Genomic DNA, 15817 nt, shown 5'->3' with positions numbered 1-15817 from the left:
GACCTGGGCTATCAGAGAAGGCTCTCTGGAGGAAAGAAGTCTAATTTGGGAACTGAAGGTGGCAGGTGGAATAGGAGTTGTGAGCTAAGTACAGGGATGGGGTCGTGGGGACCAGGGGTTAGACTGAGTATAGAACATGGATTCTCAACAGGGATATTGTTGCCCCAAAGGGAGAGAAAATTGGTGCTTGCAGGTGAAATAAAACTCAGCTATTACAATGTTATGACCATGTGGAGTTCAACTCTATATGACAATATTGTATTCCTTAATGCTCAGTGAGGAAGTAGAGGAGATGATTAGAACAAATCTCTAAATTGTCTCCTGAGGTGGGGGGGCACTGATGAAAAAGATGTTGAGAAACATTGGTATGGAAAGACCAGTTGGGTAGATGAGCGATCACACGTGAAAGGAGAGAGAACAGGGAATATTTGAAATATTGGAATAGTTGAGGCACAGAGTTGGGAAGGAGTGGATGTGGGGAGAGTAGTGAGAGGAGGCTGGACTGGCCACACATTCTGAAGAAAATTAACTCTGAGAAGACGTTTGCCCTCGATTATCTAAATAGTTGAAGTAAAATTAGACTTTGTGTCAAAATTATCTGCTGCAGACTGTGCTTACTTTTTAATATGTGAATCTGCACTTTGTGGTCACATCCTGAGTGAATCATTAAGTTTTAAACATTTTTTAGAGATGGCAAAGGACAATTGTTAAACTGTCTTTTTCTATCTATCATTCTGGGACATTTTAGTTTTATAATTATAGTCTCTAGAATAGCATCATGTTCCAGTGGGCGCTTAATCATAATGCTGTTCTGGAAGGCACATTAACCTCTGGAGAATTTGCATGTGATTTACTTCACTGAAGCTTCCAAGATTAAAAACATGAGAGTAAAAAGGTATTTTTCTTGGCTCCATTATTGGGAATAGAATGAGAACAATGATCTATTTAATAACCATTATCATTATCTTCCCCACAGATTGAATTAAAATTACTTTAATATTCTATTTAGGGTAATCTTTACAAATACGCTGCCAATCATATTTTTTATTTCCAGCAGCTTGTTAACAATGAACTCAAAGCTAATTCAATCCTTTTGAGAGACAGCATAAACTTAATGCTTGAATCTAAAGATCTAAAAAATTGTATGCTGTACTATAATTTTGACTTTGAGTGTTTTTCTGTGATGTTCCCTAGCCTGCTTAATGTTAAGTAGAACTTATCTAATGTCTAATATAATTTTTTAAGAAGCAGGATTCTAATAATATTTTTAGCAGATCTTGTTATGAAAAAGACAGTCCTTGTGAATAGTTCTGAGTATTCGTTCTGGAATGAGACTGCCTCAGTTCAAATCCTGAGCTGTATCCAGTTGAGTTTAAATGTAACTAGGTTTTCTAGATTTAGGGAGATGTGTAAAGTTATGTGATCTTACCCTCTCTGTACCTCATCTTCCCGTACGTGGAGTTGTGAATACCATGTGAGTTAATTATGTAAAAACACATAGAACTGTGCCTGGTACATGCCCAGTACTCAATTATATTAGCTATTATTATTATTATTATTACTTGAAACCCCTTATTAAGTGGTTTTAAAACCATTTGTTGAGTGCTTCCTGTATACCATAGGAGAAACTGTTAGTACATCTTATGTGAAATGACATTCAGACTCAAGATATTTTTAAAACTGACTTTTTTATCATTATTCTCTTCAGTACATTTCAGGTCTTTAAACTGATTTATTTTTTTAGGCAAGGATGATATTTTGGTTCTTATGTGTGAAGATAAACATCTAAATTCTGTAAGAAAAAGCACTCCTTAGCACAGTAGGTAGGAGATGAATTCCTCTTCAGGGTTTTTTATTGAAGCCTGGCATCTACATTTACAATGCTTTTTTTTTTTTCCAGGTCAACAATAGGGTGAAGAGTCATCCATGATTTTCTGGCACTTTTGAACTTTGATTAAAGAAATTTAAACACTCTTTTAATATTTATACCTTTCAGAGAATGTCTTTGAAATTTAAAAACGCCAAACGAATTGAAGGCCTTGGCATCAGCGTGTGGTGAGTACTTTGGAATCAGCAGTAGTCACGTGGTGAGTTTTGTCCAGCACGTCCTTCTGTCGGGACTTGGGAATTTTTAGCCTTGTCTGTGGTCTACCAACAAATCACCTTATTTTAATTCATTCCTTAAGTGGAAATGGAAGGAGGTTAATGATCCATCCTTTGATTTGTTCATTGAGCAAATGTGTCGAGTCCTGTGCTAGTCACTGGAAATAGGCAGAGAAAAGACAAGTTTGGTTGATGCCTTCCTAGAACTTACCTCCTAATCTCTTCTTATTAGCTCCAGTCTCTAACAGTCTATAACAGAACACAGCAGGACTGGTGTAACTGAAAAAATCTATATCATTAAAATTTGGGCATCAGAATTGAGGTTTGTAAGAAGCATTCTTTGTTCATCTCTCATTTCATTAAGTGAAGTCATTTTGTAGATGGTAAAATTTTTTTGAGAACTCATATTTTTTTAATCTATTGAATTACAGCAGGTCTTATTTTTCAGTTTTATAATAAGATTATGAAGTATAAAAAGGTAGCATTGTAATTATAGTGCTTATTAATATTAGTATTTGTTTATCTTAGGACTGAATTTACCAAGCTGGCTGCAGACCCCTCTGTCGTGAATCTTGGCCAAGGTCTTCCAGATATCTCCCCTCCTGAGTATGTGAAGGAAGAATTATCAAAGGCTGCGGCTGTGGACAGCATGAATCAGTATACACGGGGCTTTGTAAGTACAGGAGGATCGCGTGGGACATGAGCTTGTATTTTATGTTGTATTATGTATGAACACCTAACCACCTCTGTGCAGTTGGCTTTCTGGGACCAGTGTCCCAATCTGATAACCAAGGAACCTGACCCGTTCCCTCACCCCCCTGGATGGGCCACTGCCCTCCACTTCCAGCCTCTCCACGGTGCTGTCTTGGCCCGTCCTTTACACTGTTGTGGGGAATGGCAACAGGGGAGAGAGAATGCTCTCCTGAGACACAGGTTTCTTTCCACTAACGCTTGTGCTGCTTTATCACTGGCCTCTTCATTATCCTTTATACCAGGCTGAGGACATTACCCCTCAGAGGAGGAGAGGAAGTGATATTGAGGAGAAATCATAACTTGGCTGCATGTCTTTGCCTAGTTTAATTACTGTATGAAGCATGAATTATTTTTATAATTAAGAATATTTCAAATCACAGACCCTTATCATTCTAAGAAAAGATGTTTAGTGTTTATTATAATTGCTTTCAAGTCTCCCTTTGCGAGAATTTGTCAGGCCTGGTATTAAAAGGAAATTTTGGATTTCTGGGAATGGAGACAAACTTCTGTTGCTTCCCACAGTCCTCGTGTATTTTTTGAGCTTGAATTTATGTGATCTTTTTCTTTCGCTGTTGTTTTTCAGTTTATTGCCTATGTTCTAGTACCTCTTCTATTATTAATTATTCCCAGGTTCTCTAATATATCTTCTAATTTCAAAATATGAAAAAACGTATGATAGCTTTACATTTATTAATTTTAACTTGGTGAGGGTCTGGCACATACTAGCCAGTATGCTCAAAGGAATAAAAATGTGACAAATAAATGCATCTTTGACCAAAAAACTATGCCTCATTTTCTGCATTTGAACTGGGGTGGTCAATGTACAAGGAACCTCAGGCCCTTTCCCTCGCAAACCCGGGGTGAATCCAACCAGCCTCCCTCTTCCCTTACGTCCTAATAATAACCCGGTTGTTCCTCCGGAGCACAGGAGCTTTTCAAACAAAAGCATATTACCTGCACGTGGACACTTCATTGGCATGTGACAGAAAATCAGGGTGGTTCCCCAAAGCAAAAGGGAAAAGTAAATGCTGTATAGAAAACAAGAAATACTGACTTTAATACCTAAAATCACAAGGAGGGAAAAAGACAGAGAAGGAGAGAAGGGAACAGAAGAAAATGGAAGAGAAGACTGAGGAAGAGCCGATCAAGAAGTCAGGCCTCCCACACTCCGACTTCGTGCCTTTACAGTCCCCTCCGTCCTCATGTTCAGGTTGTTCTCCTGGGCGGTTACTGCTCTCTTGGCTGTCAGTAGGAGTAATGCTGCGCTTCTCCCTTGCGTTTGCTGTTAACACATCAGCAACCATGTGCATGGCTTTGGTGAATTTGCTTTTTCCCTCTTAGTCCATGGTTTCGAATAACCCTGTCTCCTGCAACTTGGAACAACAGAATCAAGTGATATGTAGGTAATATTGGTTTGGGGCTCATTTTACCTGGGAAAAATATCTAATTCTATTCAATATGGTTCAATTACTGTCAAAAATAAATGTGCTCTGATTACTATTAAAATGTAGTGTCAAAAATATATTTGATGTTGAAGTCAATTTTTATTCAAAACAAATAATTTGATATTTAGTATTCTAAAATCAGTCGCTTCATGGGAAGTTTTCAATCATTAGCAAGTCTTCACAGTCATTCATTTAGGAACCTTTGAATGTAGGAAAAAATTTAAATTAACTGCCAGTTAAAAGTACATATCTTTGGGTATTCATAAAAACCTGTATTTTAAAAATTCTTGCATATTTAGAACTAAATTATTTCAAAGAAGTAGGTTCCATTATTCAAGTTTTTGTCTCCTGTTTTATTCAACAGGGTCATCCATCACTTGTGGAAGCTCTGTCTTGCTTGTATGAAAAGTTTTATCAAAATCGCATCGATCCAAATAAAGAAGTCCTAGTGACAGTAGGAGCCTATGGGTCTCTTTTCAGTGCCATTCAAGGATTAATTGATGAAGGGGATGAAGTAAGTGTGGTAACACAGTCTTTTATCTATTTTCATCATTATCATTTGTCCTGCCTTTGAATCTCTTACTTATTTTATGTTCTTTCTTATTTTTAAAAATTTTTGAAGTATAATGCATATGCATCAAAGTTCACGAATCTTAAACATACAATAAATTTTTACGTGTGTGTGTATTCATTCCCATGTGACCACAAAGGAGATGAAGATACACATTTCCTCCCCCCTTTGCCCCTTCCTTGTCTGTATTCCCCTAGAGGTACTCACTCTTCTGTCTGCCATCACCTGCTCTTTAACTTGATATAACAGAGTCATAGGGTATGTACTCTTGATCTGTAAACAGATTAAGAGGAGTGCACTGTGATTGCCAGTAGTGGTGCGTTGAGTCGTAGTGGTAACAAAGGGAAGGGATCAACTCTGCCATGTAGGTCTGCCAAGCTCCAGAGAGGTGTTGCTTAAGCCGGGCCTGAAGAATGAGTGCTCACCGTGGTCTATATTGTTAATTCCTTTCTTTGAATTCTCGTAGCACTTTATCTGTATTTTTTCCATGGAAACAAACCACTGCTATTACTTTGAGTTATATTGTTTTATATCTCATTGCCTGTACTATGCCAGACAATAAATTAAAGAGAACATGTTAAGAAAGTACAGTCATAATTTTATATAAAAAACATCGTTTACTCCTATAAAGGAGTTGAAGTTTCACCTCAGACCTTGGTGTCGCTAACCCTTCATTGCTTCTGCTTCTCCGTGCCCTGGTGGAGTGCTGGAAGCTCAGCCCTCCGCCTTCTTGTCTCCAGTCTTTTCTTCCCTGGTCACTTTATTTAATATTTTGAAACCACACACAAAGTTACCCTCTAATTTTGACCTATTTCACTGCCTTTATAACATTGAATACTGTCTGAAATTATTCAATTTACTCGTTTTCTTGTGTATTATAAGTCTCTCTGAGTAGAATGGGAGTCCCAGAACTGGTTTGTTGCTGTACGGCCTGCACCTAAAATAGTGAGTGTGCTCAGGAATGATTCTTCACAAAGGGAGGGGATTACTTTCATTGTAACAGTGAAGGAGTTACAGGGCAGTGTGTCAAGTGCCTTCTCTGAGTTATGCCTCCCTGCCTCCCAATATAGTTTCCTTTCCTTTGAACTCTCATTTCATATCAGACACTATGTTTCTCACCAGGGTTGCAAAGATCGGTCGTCTTAGTTTCCAAGATTTCACGGACTGATTAAAAACTTGCAGTCTGCTGGAGTGAAAGTTCAGTTCCTGGTTCATTTCTTTGTCCTCCACAATACACAACCTCCAACATGGCACATTAGATAGTAGGTGCGCAATGAGAGCTGAATGACTAGTGCAAGCAAAGGGGCGTAAGAAGGAAGGGCCTCTTTTGATGCCAAAGAGAAAAAACGTGGATGGGTATTTCACATCATAGAAAATACAAACAGTAAAAACTGCACATTTAGAACAATCATTAGGAACCATTAATTTAACCAACATAAAGTTTTATAAGACAACTTTGTGTTGACCTGTGAAATTATAAATAGTTGTTGCTAGATTTTTCAAAAGCAGTTTGGCTATATATAGAAAGTGCCATAAGGATGTTTATACCCTTTAATCTAGCAATAGCAATTGTCTGGATTTATGCAGCAAACTATTTTAAAATAGAGAAACTATGCTTACAAATGGGCATAGCATTGTTATTTATAAAAGCAAATGATAAAATTCTAGAATGCAAGAGTCTCTCAAATTGCCACTAAAATAATAAATACTAAAATGAATAATATTAAATTCTTGTGAAATATTGCTGGGTTTAAAAAAGAAAGAAAAGTTGAATGTATATAATGGCTATGAATTGTGTATTCAAGCTCTCCTTATAGAAAAGCAAAAAGTCAGGGTACTAGATCCAGGCTGGCAGATGGTGAGAGGGATACTGGCTGGCCTGGCGGGACTGGCCCACTGACCCGAAAGCCACCCATAAGTGATTGGGAGAGAGGTCATGTGGGACCGAAGGGACCAGGAGTGCATTCCAGGGACTGGGAAAGAGACAGAATCCAGATATAAGTCATGAGAAGATATGGTATCAGACCACAAAGATGGCATCCTAACTAGTCTTCCTGCACCTACTGTTTCAGGATGCTTTTGAGAAAAGGGAAGCGTCTCTAATCTCAAGAAAATACTTACAAATCAGTACTCCACAACAGAAAGAATTTCAGTGTTCTCTTTAGCGCCTGGCTTCTGTCACCCTGTGGTATTTTATGTTCTAACTTTAAAGTTAAATAAACACCATGTTTTTGTCTGGAGTATCCCTTTGAGAAGGTGATGACAGCTGTGGCCCTTTTCCCCTCAAAAATCTACCTATGCACACAGAAAGCTTTGCATACAATTCCAAGGGTCCCCTCTGCAAGCCTGTCTATAAATCTCCCTTAGAGATCAATGACTCCAATCAAGGCTCCAGATACGTTTATCCCCAGGGTCTCTTCCACTGATGTCAGCTCCCTGAAGACCAAGCCTGCTTGTTTCACTCTGCACCTCAGTGTGTAGTACTGCCTCACGCCCAGTAGTTATGCAGTTTTGTTAAGTGGATCAGTGATTGATATGTCGTGTTCTCATTTGCTTGTATTTCAGGTCATAGTGATAGTACCTTTCTATGACTGCTACGAGCCCATGGTGAGAATGGCTGGAGGAACACCCGTTTTTGTTTCTTTAAGATCTGTGAGTTCGCCAGTACCGTTCACATGCTTTAAGAAGTTTTGAAAATACCAATTACTTTGTTGCCAGTAAAGTTTGTACTTAATTTACATTTGGGGATATAATATATTATCTCTACTTTCACAAAAGTTAGTAAGCAACTATGTGAAGAGGGGCACTTTTATTACTTACCACGTCTTTGCCATGTGTGTCTGTTACATTAGCATCCACACACATGTAGCACTGTCTTTCATGGTCATGTGTCTCCCCCACTGACTGAGCACCGCCAGGTAGAGCCCACTTCGGACTCAGTTTATAGCACCGCTCCCCAGTGCAGAGGGATGCTGGGTGCTCAGAAGATGCTTGTTGAGTTCGGAACGAAGTGATTTTTTTCTGTTCTACTATTATCTTCAGGAATGTAATATAGTACCATTGTCTTTTTTAAAAATTATATTAAAATAAGTAATACACTAAGCTGACTCCTAGAATTTTCTACTGGTCTTATAGTATGAGACATGTTAACCATGGTTATAGCTGTCCCCTTTGAAAGAATATGGGCACTGTAACAACTGTTAGTATTGACAAGGTTCATTTTTCTGTTTAACAGGTATGAGCATGAGGCAAGTCCTCTTGGGCTCTTGAGGCTGAGTTATTTTTGTTTATTTTTTTTGTTAGTCATTTATTCAGTTATATTTGCCACACTTTTCTCTGTTTTTATTTATTAAGTTACGTATTCATGAAACAGCAAACATGATTTCATTTAATTAAATCACATCTTCATTCTTCATTCTTAGACACCTGTTGATGGGAAAAAATGGTCCAGTTCTGACTGGACATTGGATCCTGAAGAACTGGCAAGTAAATTTAATTCCAAAACCAAAGCTATTATACTAAATTCTCCACATAACCCCTTTGGCAAAGTAAGTGAGTTTCATAAACTCTTTATGTAGTTTTGTGATCCAGCATTTGCTCCCACATTGAGTAATAATTGTTCTGCTGTTATTTGTTTAATATGTACAGGTGTACACCAAAGAAGAACTCCAAGTGATTGCCGATCTGTGCATCAAATATGACACATTATGCATCAGTGATGAGGTGTATGAATGGCTCGTGTATACTGGAAATAAGCATTTTAAAATAGGTAATGATCATCACATAGAGTCACAAATGTGTCTGGGCGTGTGTGGCACAACTATTGGAAAGGATCCCAGAACAGCTTTAAAATAATCTTTGTAATGTGTGTCTGTCTGTATGAATACTTAAAAATGAGATTTGAATAAATGGTGCTCAGGTGAGTTAATGAACTGAAGATCGAAGGCCGAACAGTACAAAGTTAAGGCAGGAGCTTTTGTATCGCCCGGTAAAGCTATGAAACCAGAGCAGTGGTGTTGCAGGTCAGAATCAGGCTCTTTCCTGGATGACGAGGAAAGCATTCCAGGGATCCAGGCACCGGAGGCTGTGGTGCGGCAAGGTTTATTCAGGTGGGAACAGAAGCTGCCCCTGGGTTTCTAATTTCACATCTCCCCTTGTCTCACCATGGAAAAGGTCCGATCTTGTCTTCAACTGGGGCAACACAAGCACCAGTGTCCAGAGTTACTGATTCATACTAAAGCTTGGTCCGTTTTGAGCCCACACCACCTGTGGTCTCGATAGCTGCTGGGCCCACATGGTCACGTGCTCCTGGGCGAGAGAGAGCATGAACGCCCAGGGCGAGTCTGGTACCGGTGGGCGAGAGAGAGAGGGTGAGAAAGCTCCTTGGTTCCCCTGGGATTATATTAGCTTGGGTTTGGGATGGACTGGGTAGGTGCTTTTTCAAAGGAACCGATCAAGTCCCCAAGATTTCACAAACATTTGATAGGTTTATACTCTCTCATTAGAATGATAGGCCTTTTTGGTCAGGCACCTCTCCCTGCGCCCCCAAACCCCACCATGCGGTATCCGAGTCGGGGACGGGGGACGGAGGAGTGTTAATCCCCTTGGTGGAGCAGTGCTGTAATCCCCCCGGGGTGTGAAGCTGTAGCTGCCTGGTGAAGCAAACAGGTTTATGCTTCCCAGTTTGTCCAACTCAATGTCTAATTGTCTTTGCCCCTCTTTCCTTTATTACTAATTAGATAAAACGAGCAGTAACATCATTGGCTTCCATCAAGAATCCAGCTATAACTTGGTCCATAAGACACAGGAGCTTACTTCTCCTTGAAGTGGACTTTCTCCACAGAGAAAGTTGCCACAATGTGAGGTCAGCAGGAAGAAATTACGGGGACAGTAAGCTGCTACTGCTTGGCCCTTGCCTAGGATTTTGCCACTATTTCAGGGCCATCCCACAAAGGCCATACTGCCTTCTGGGGCAGCCCACCTTTATATCAGCTATTTGCACTTGCCCTTCCTGTGCCTGCAGGCGCTTTTCCCCCAGAGGGACACGGAGCTCAGTCTCTCACCTCCCTCGGGTCTTTATTCAGGCGTCCGTTTTTATGACCACAGTTACACCTCTCCTTCCAGCATTTGCTTGGTCCTTTTTCTGTTCTTTTTTGTTATTTTTTTTTCTTTGTAGCAAATATCAAGATCTATATATTTTATATCTAACCTGCAAGAAGAAAGGGATTTTTAGTTTGTTTTGGTCTCCTCTGAATTCTCAATCCCCAGAATAGGGTCTTGCACATGGTAGATGATCAGAAAGTAATTGTTGAATAAATGAACGGGAGGTATGAAAAGGGTAAGGGAAGGATAACTCAAATCACTGTGGCAGAAACCAATAAATTTTTTTAAAAAATGAGTGCACTCGCATGTAAATGGTTGTTGCCAGTGTGACGATGACCCACATGATGCAATTTGCATCGCAAATTGTTGTAGAGACACAGAGGGGACAGCAGGTATTGGAGGGGCTCAACAAGGGAGTGGGCAAAAGACAGAATTAGCCGGGCAAAAAAAATAGGTAAAAAATTTCCAACAGACAAACTGATGGGTGCTGAGGCAAAAAGGCCTGAAAGAGCAAGATAAACTTAAAAAAAATAAGTGGTTTATAAGGGTGTGTTGTAGCAGCTGATAGATATGAAAGTGGAAAAGTAGGTGATTCTGAAGGACATTGTATATGAAAATGGAGTCTAAACTTTGTGAGGAGTGCTAAAGACAAAAAAGCCTTTCAGAGTGAGAGGCAACAAGCATTTATCGAGGTCTGTATGGATAGATATACTGGAATTATTGCTTCAGGCGAAAGCCCAAATAATGTTCTGATTAAGAGACAAAGGCAATGAGTATTTATGAGAAAGGGAAGGGGAATAATTACATCAGTAGAAGAAAGGCGTTTCTATTGTTGCATATAACATATATAATTTTAAACAATGTTTTAATTTTCAGTGCAGTAGTCATTAGTCCAGCAGTCATATATCTGCTTTCTTGTTACCTTTGCAAACAGATTTTTGGGACACCAGTTTGCTTAGTCCCCATCCGAAGGTTACTTTGCCCTGTTTTAACATCCAAAGATTTGAGGCTGGAGACATGCAAGGTAGTTTCTGTGGCGTGGCAGCTCTGGCTCCATTTGTACACGTTGTTGTTCACAGGAGGTCCGTGGTGCTGAAGTTTATTTTACTGCTAGAGCTCCTCGCAGCCTTGATATTTGCACCGTGGACTAGTGGTAGCATTCCATCCTGAAACTAGAAACAGTTTTCCTGACAGAAATTAAATAGTTAGAAGTCAACATAAAAATCACAATTTTGTGCATATTTTTTCGTAACAAAGAGCTATTGAGATAAACACATCCGAGTTTTTTTGAATTTGCCATTAATAATCATTTACTAAATGCTCATTTGTTTCACTATTGAGAGCATTCATTATTAGACGAGTGGCGGCATTTATCTTAAGTGCTTAAGAAAATTTGGTGGAGGATAATTTAGTTGATCTTTTTAAATTCTATACATTAATTTGATCACCAGAGAGAGTACCAGTGAGCATTCTTTGAGAACTACTGCAAAAGGTGTGACAACGCAGGAGAATCGATTGCATGATTGGATTTGTTTTATGAAGGTAAGAACCAGCTGCAGGTGAGATCTCAGGTGCCCCAGCAGTGGAGATGATATCGCAAGCTGTTTACAAGGAGAGACTGGGGCACAGAGGACATCAGTAGCAGGCGGGAAGGGAACAAGCCAGTTTGACTCTGAGAGCTCCAGCCTGGCCCCCTCAGCAGTGATGAGGCCCTCACCCAGAGATAGAGGTGGAGAGAGGAGGAGCAGATCTGTGGGGAAGAGCTGAGCCAAGGAAATTCCGGCTGCCTGTGCTTCAGTCTTGTTAAATTTCAGTGTCTGTGAGACACAAAAGTCCAAAAACAACTGAAATTATAGGCTTGATGATCAAGATGAAATTATGAGGGAGAATGTATAAACAGAGTAGAAGGCCAGAGGTGTTCACGGTGTGGTGTCTGAAGGCAGTAACTGTGGTTCTGCATCGAAACTGCATCGGAGTTCACCCCGACAGGTCTTGTGGATGACCTACCTCTGTCCTGGGTCGTTTGAACTGTTCCCCAGTGGACAGTCAGGCCAATATGGACCATTAATTAATTTTTTGGTGGATTTTTCACATTAAATTGTATTAAATTACTATGCATTTTTAAATATTTAAATTCATTTGATTTATTTAAAAATAGTTAAATATTTTTAATGAAATTAATGGATTGAATCCTGTTAAATTTATTACATTCTTTTAGATTAAGCACAGAGGGAGAGGCATCTATCTGTAATGAATAAATACGATTTTACATTCTACCTACAGATATGTTCATGCCTGCGTGAGAATGACTCAAAACTTTAGAGTTGTAGTCAGCTCAGTTTAGCAATATTCTTTCAAAAAGGTTACTTTAAATAATTTTGAAATTATTTTTTAAGCCTGTATCATATTTAAACCTTGTTATATTGTAAGCCCTTATGGTAACCGTGTAACTGATAATATCATTTACAAGAAATATCAAGACATATTTTTAAGTCAGATTCTTTAGTTGTTATAACAGCCCATAAAGTTAAAACAAGAAAAAAATGAATTCACTGTTTCATTATTTAGAGAATGCAGTTTGGTTGCACGAAAATGTATTCTATCAAATAGAGAGGCCTTTGTTACATGAAAGATTCAAAACCACTATTCCATCAATTTGTAGAGCACAATAGTATTTCTTTAATATGAGACAGTAAGGCTCTTCCAGCCACACTTCATGAAATTAGCATCATCGTCATGTTGTCACAGAGGCAGTTTTCCCTCGTGTGGGGCTCTTCATCATGCCTCTAATCCGATTTCTACCGAAGCCTAAATTGCCTGTGAATAACTGTTACAGCTTCTGTGGCTGACTGAAGGACCATGGGTCAAAAGTGAGATGTGCAAAGACCAGTTGCCTTTCAGATGTACTGCAAGCTGAAGTTACTGATACTGGGTATAGCTGTTAAGTAATCAGACCTGCCAATACTTTTTCTTTGACTCCAGATCACTGTGGTTACAGCGCTGTGATCACATGTTCTGCCTGTCTGTTCACATCAACTTCTGTGGCTCCCCAAATCTCTGAGATCGGGAGGATATGAATATCCGGGTGCTTTAAAATTACTTAAAACCCCTTCTGTTGAAATAGTAGAATTTGTTCTTATTGGATCAGATTCTCGATTCAAATAATATCTCTGAGTTTCAGTAAAAAAGCATTTAGTCAACAAAAGACACCTCTCTTATAGAAGAGGTTTCTAATACACTGATATTTATATACTAATCCACTGATATTTGGAAAATTAGTGTAAAATTCTTTGCAAGCTATTTATCTGCTGAGCTTATATCCACTTTTATTTCGCTAAAGTAGCCATCAACAAATTGCTCTTTCTTAAAATATTAAATTAGACTTGATAGTTTGTGCATGAAACCTACGTTTGACATGAGTACTTTTAATTTCTTTCATATGTAACTTATAGTGAAAACATTTTAGGATTATATTAGTTTCTTTGGGTAATTTTTATTTTCAAAGATTTTATTTCCCAATATTGTTCTTACTAATTAGGCCTTTCTGATTTTGGATAATACTATTACTTTGAAGGCAGTGATACTCTGCATTTTACAGAGTCAAACAGGAGAGTGGCACATGGGACGTGGTGTTCTTTTGGAAAACTTTGGAAGTCTAGAAATGTCTCAGAACTCGAAGGGTTATAATTATTTATATCAAATATTAAAATATTCCTTCTTTGAATAGACCCTCTGAATATTTTCCCCATTTATCTTTTCGGGGGGGGGTTATACTCCATAAAGAATATAATTATAACTTTTTGGTTTATACAGTTTTTGTACCCTTTACAAATATTGGCAGGTGCTTTATGATAGACTGGAATTATGTGTACATTCGTTTTGGAAATTTCTTTAGCTACCTTACATTTTAGTAAGTACTTTACTTGTTGTCAGAAGATTACTTTAAACAAACAGCTTGCCCCCTCTCCCAGTATTTATTTTTGTGTGTACCAACACTCAGAATGATACGAGAACATCTCTTTTATCTATCGTACCTCCAAAAAAACAAGTGAAAAACTGTGGGATTGCATGTAAAGAACTTCACAACTGAATTATGTGAGGAATCCAAAAGGCAGTGTTGTCGGTAGCATTCTCAGAGGATTACCGAGAAATAATGTACCACCGTCCAGCAAAAGACATGAACTCTTGCATTTATACCCCCAGGACTTGGTTTTACACATTCCCTTTGCCCCCAATTTACCTTTCTTTCCCCTTCCCTGCCTGGCAGACATCTTCCACGTCTCTGCTCAAGCATCCCACCCCGAACACCTCCCATCCCTGCATAATCCTCCTAGCCAGTTGCTATTACAGTGTTGCACTGTGTTGCAAGCGTTGCCTTACTCATCTCCCACCCCCACTAGACATTAAGCTCCGTGAAGATATGAACTGTATCTTTCTCATCTGTGTTTCCTCTAAGCTTAGCTTAGTCCCTGGTGCCTGATCGTTACTAATAAATGTTTAATGAGTGGATGAATAAAATGATTTTATTAAAGATACAAATCAACTTGAAAGCTTTCACAGTTGTTTCTCATTATTCATGGAATCCATATTTGTGAACTCACCTACTCACTAAAATATATCTGTAACCCCCAAATCACTGGAGTGCTTCTTTCTCAGTCATGTGCAGAGGGGTGAAAATATGTCACCCAAAACGAATGTTCCCCACTGGGGTCAACAAGGCAACCTTCTGCCTTCTTGCTTCAGCTTGTACTGTAAGCGAGTGTCCTTTTAATGGTGACTTTGCTGTTTAGAGTATCTTTTATGTGTGGGGCTGAAGTACTATCTAATGTTCCCAAGTGCAGGAAGACTGTCGTGCATTACAGAGAAAATACCTGGCATTAGATAAGCTGCTCTGAGGCACAGGTTCCAGTGCTGTTGGCCTTGGGGATTCTAGGGGCTGACAGCTAAAACGCGTGGAGCTCCTTTCAGGGTGAAAAAAAGTTCTAGAGTTGATGGTGGTGATGGTTGCCCAACTCCGTGGGTATGCTAAAAACATTGCTTTGAAAACTCGAGATGAGTGAATTATGTGATGGGGAATTTATATCTCAATGAAGTTGTTAGCAGAGCGCGTATATGCACGCACAAGCGCAGGCACACACAGATTGCTGGGCCCCAGTTCCTGAGTTCTGGACTCAGTAGGTCTGTGATGCAGCCCAAGAATTTGCCTTTCTTGTAAGTTCCCCAGTACACTGACATTGCTGGTGTCAGCCAGGACAGAGGTGAACCAAATGATAGCCAGAATCACAACAAAAACGTGCCACAGAATCCTTGCCTTGACCACACAGCCATTTACCAGCACTGAGTGCTGGGTGCCACGGCCTGTGTGGCCGCCACGCTGAACCCGCCCAGAACACTGCCTGCCGGCACCTCTGCCACTCCTGCCCCTGGAAATAATGCTGCTACTTAAGATTATTCAATACATTACCTATTATTTGGGGGCAATATTACAGTGTTTACAAACATTGCAGCATTTTCAACTATGCTTGAGTTAAAGTAACAGTATCTTTTTAAAAACCTGTTGAAGCCCTGCCTGGTGTGGCTCAGTGGATTGAGTGCCGGCCTGCAGCCTCGGGTTCCATCCCAGTCAGGGCACGTGCCTGGGTAGCGGGTACGCAAGAGGCAAATGATCGATGTTTCTCTCCCTCTCTTTGTCCTTCCCTTCTCATCTCTCTAAAAACAATTCATAAATAAAAAATTTTTTAAACCTATTGAAATACTACTGATCACACTATGATACATTTATGTTTTTAGATTATACCAAACGTAGATTGATTGGAAGCGGTTATTTAACTGTTTTTTGGTC

The 15817-nt window shown here is 39.4% G+C and overlaps 1 protein-coding gene across 5 annotated transcripts in view; it reads left to right on the top strand.

Annotated features, from left to right (window-relative positions):
* KYAT3 (kynurenine aminotransferase 3) overlaps positions 1-15817 on the top strand; it is a 57890-nt gene that overhangs the window by 26836 nt on the left and 15237 nt on the right. For all 5 annotated transcript variants that reach the window (XM_053655558.1, XM_037136519.2, XM_037136518.2 and 2 more), the window contains 6 exons: positions 1997-2055; positions 2632-2776; positions 4666-4815; positions 7438-7524; positions 8295-8420; positions 8521-8641. In XM_053655558.1, coding sequence (XP_053511533.1) covers positions 2000-2055; positions 2632-2776; positions 4666-4815; positions 7438-7524; positions 8295-8420; positions 8521-8641 — 685 coding nt within the window. In that variant the 5' untranslated portion in view covers positions 1997-1999. The remainder of the gene's footprint in view (positions 1-1996; positions 2056-2631; positions 2777-4665; positions 4816-7437; positions 7525-8294; positions 8421-8520; positions 8642-15817) is intronic.

Source organism: Artibeus jamaicensis, unplaced genomic scaffold, assembly GCF_021234435.1.
Source record: "Artibeus jamaicensis isolate MK-2021 breed Jamaican fruit bat unplaced genomic scaffold, CSHL_Jam_final scaffold_1019, whole genome shotgun sequence".
NCBI classification, from domain to species: Eukaryota; Metazoa; Chordata; class Mammalia; order Chiroptera; family Phyllostomidae; genus Artibeus; species Artibeus jamaicensis.
The sequence above is the reverse complement of the archived record's forward strand: the minus strand, read 5'-3'. Positions and strand labels throughout refer to the sequence as shown.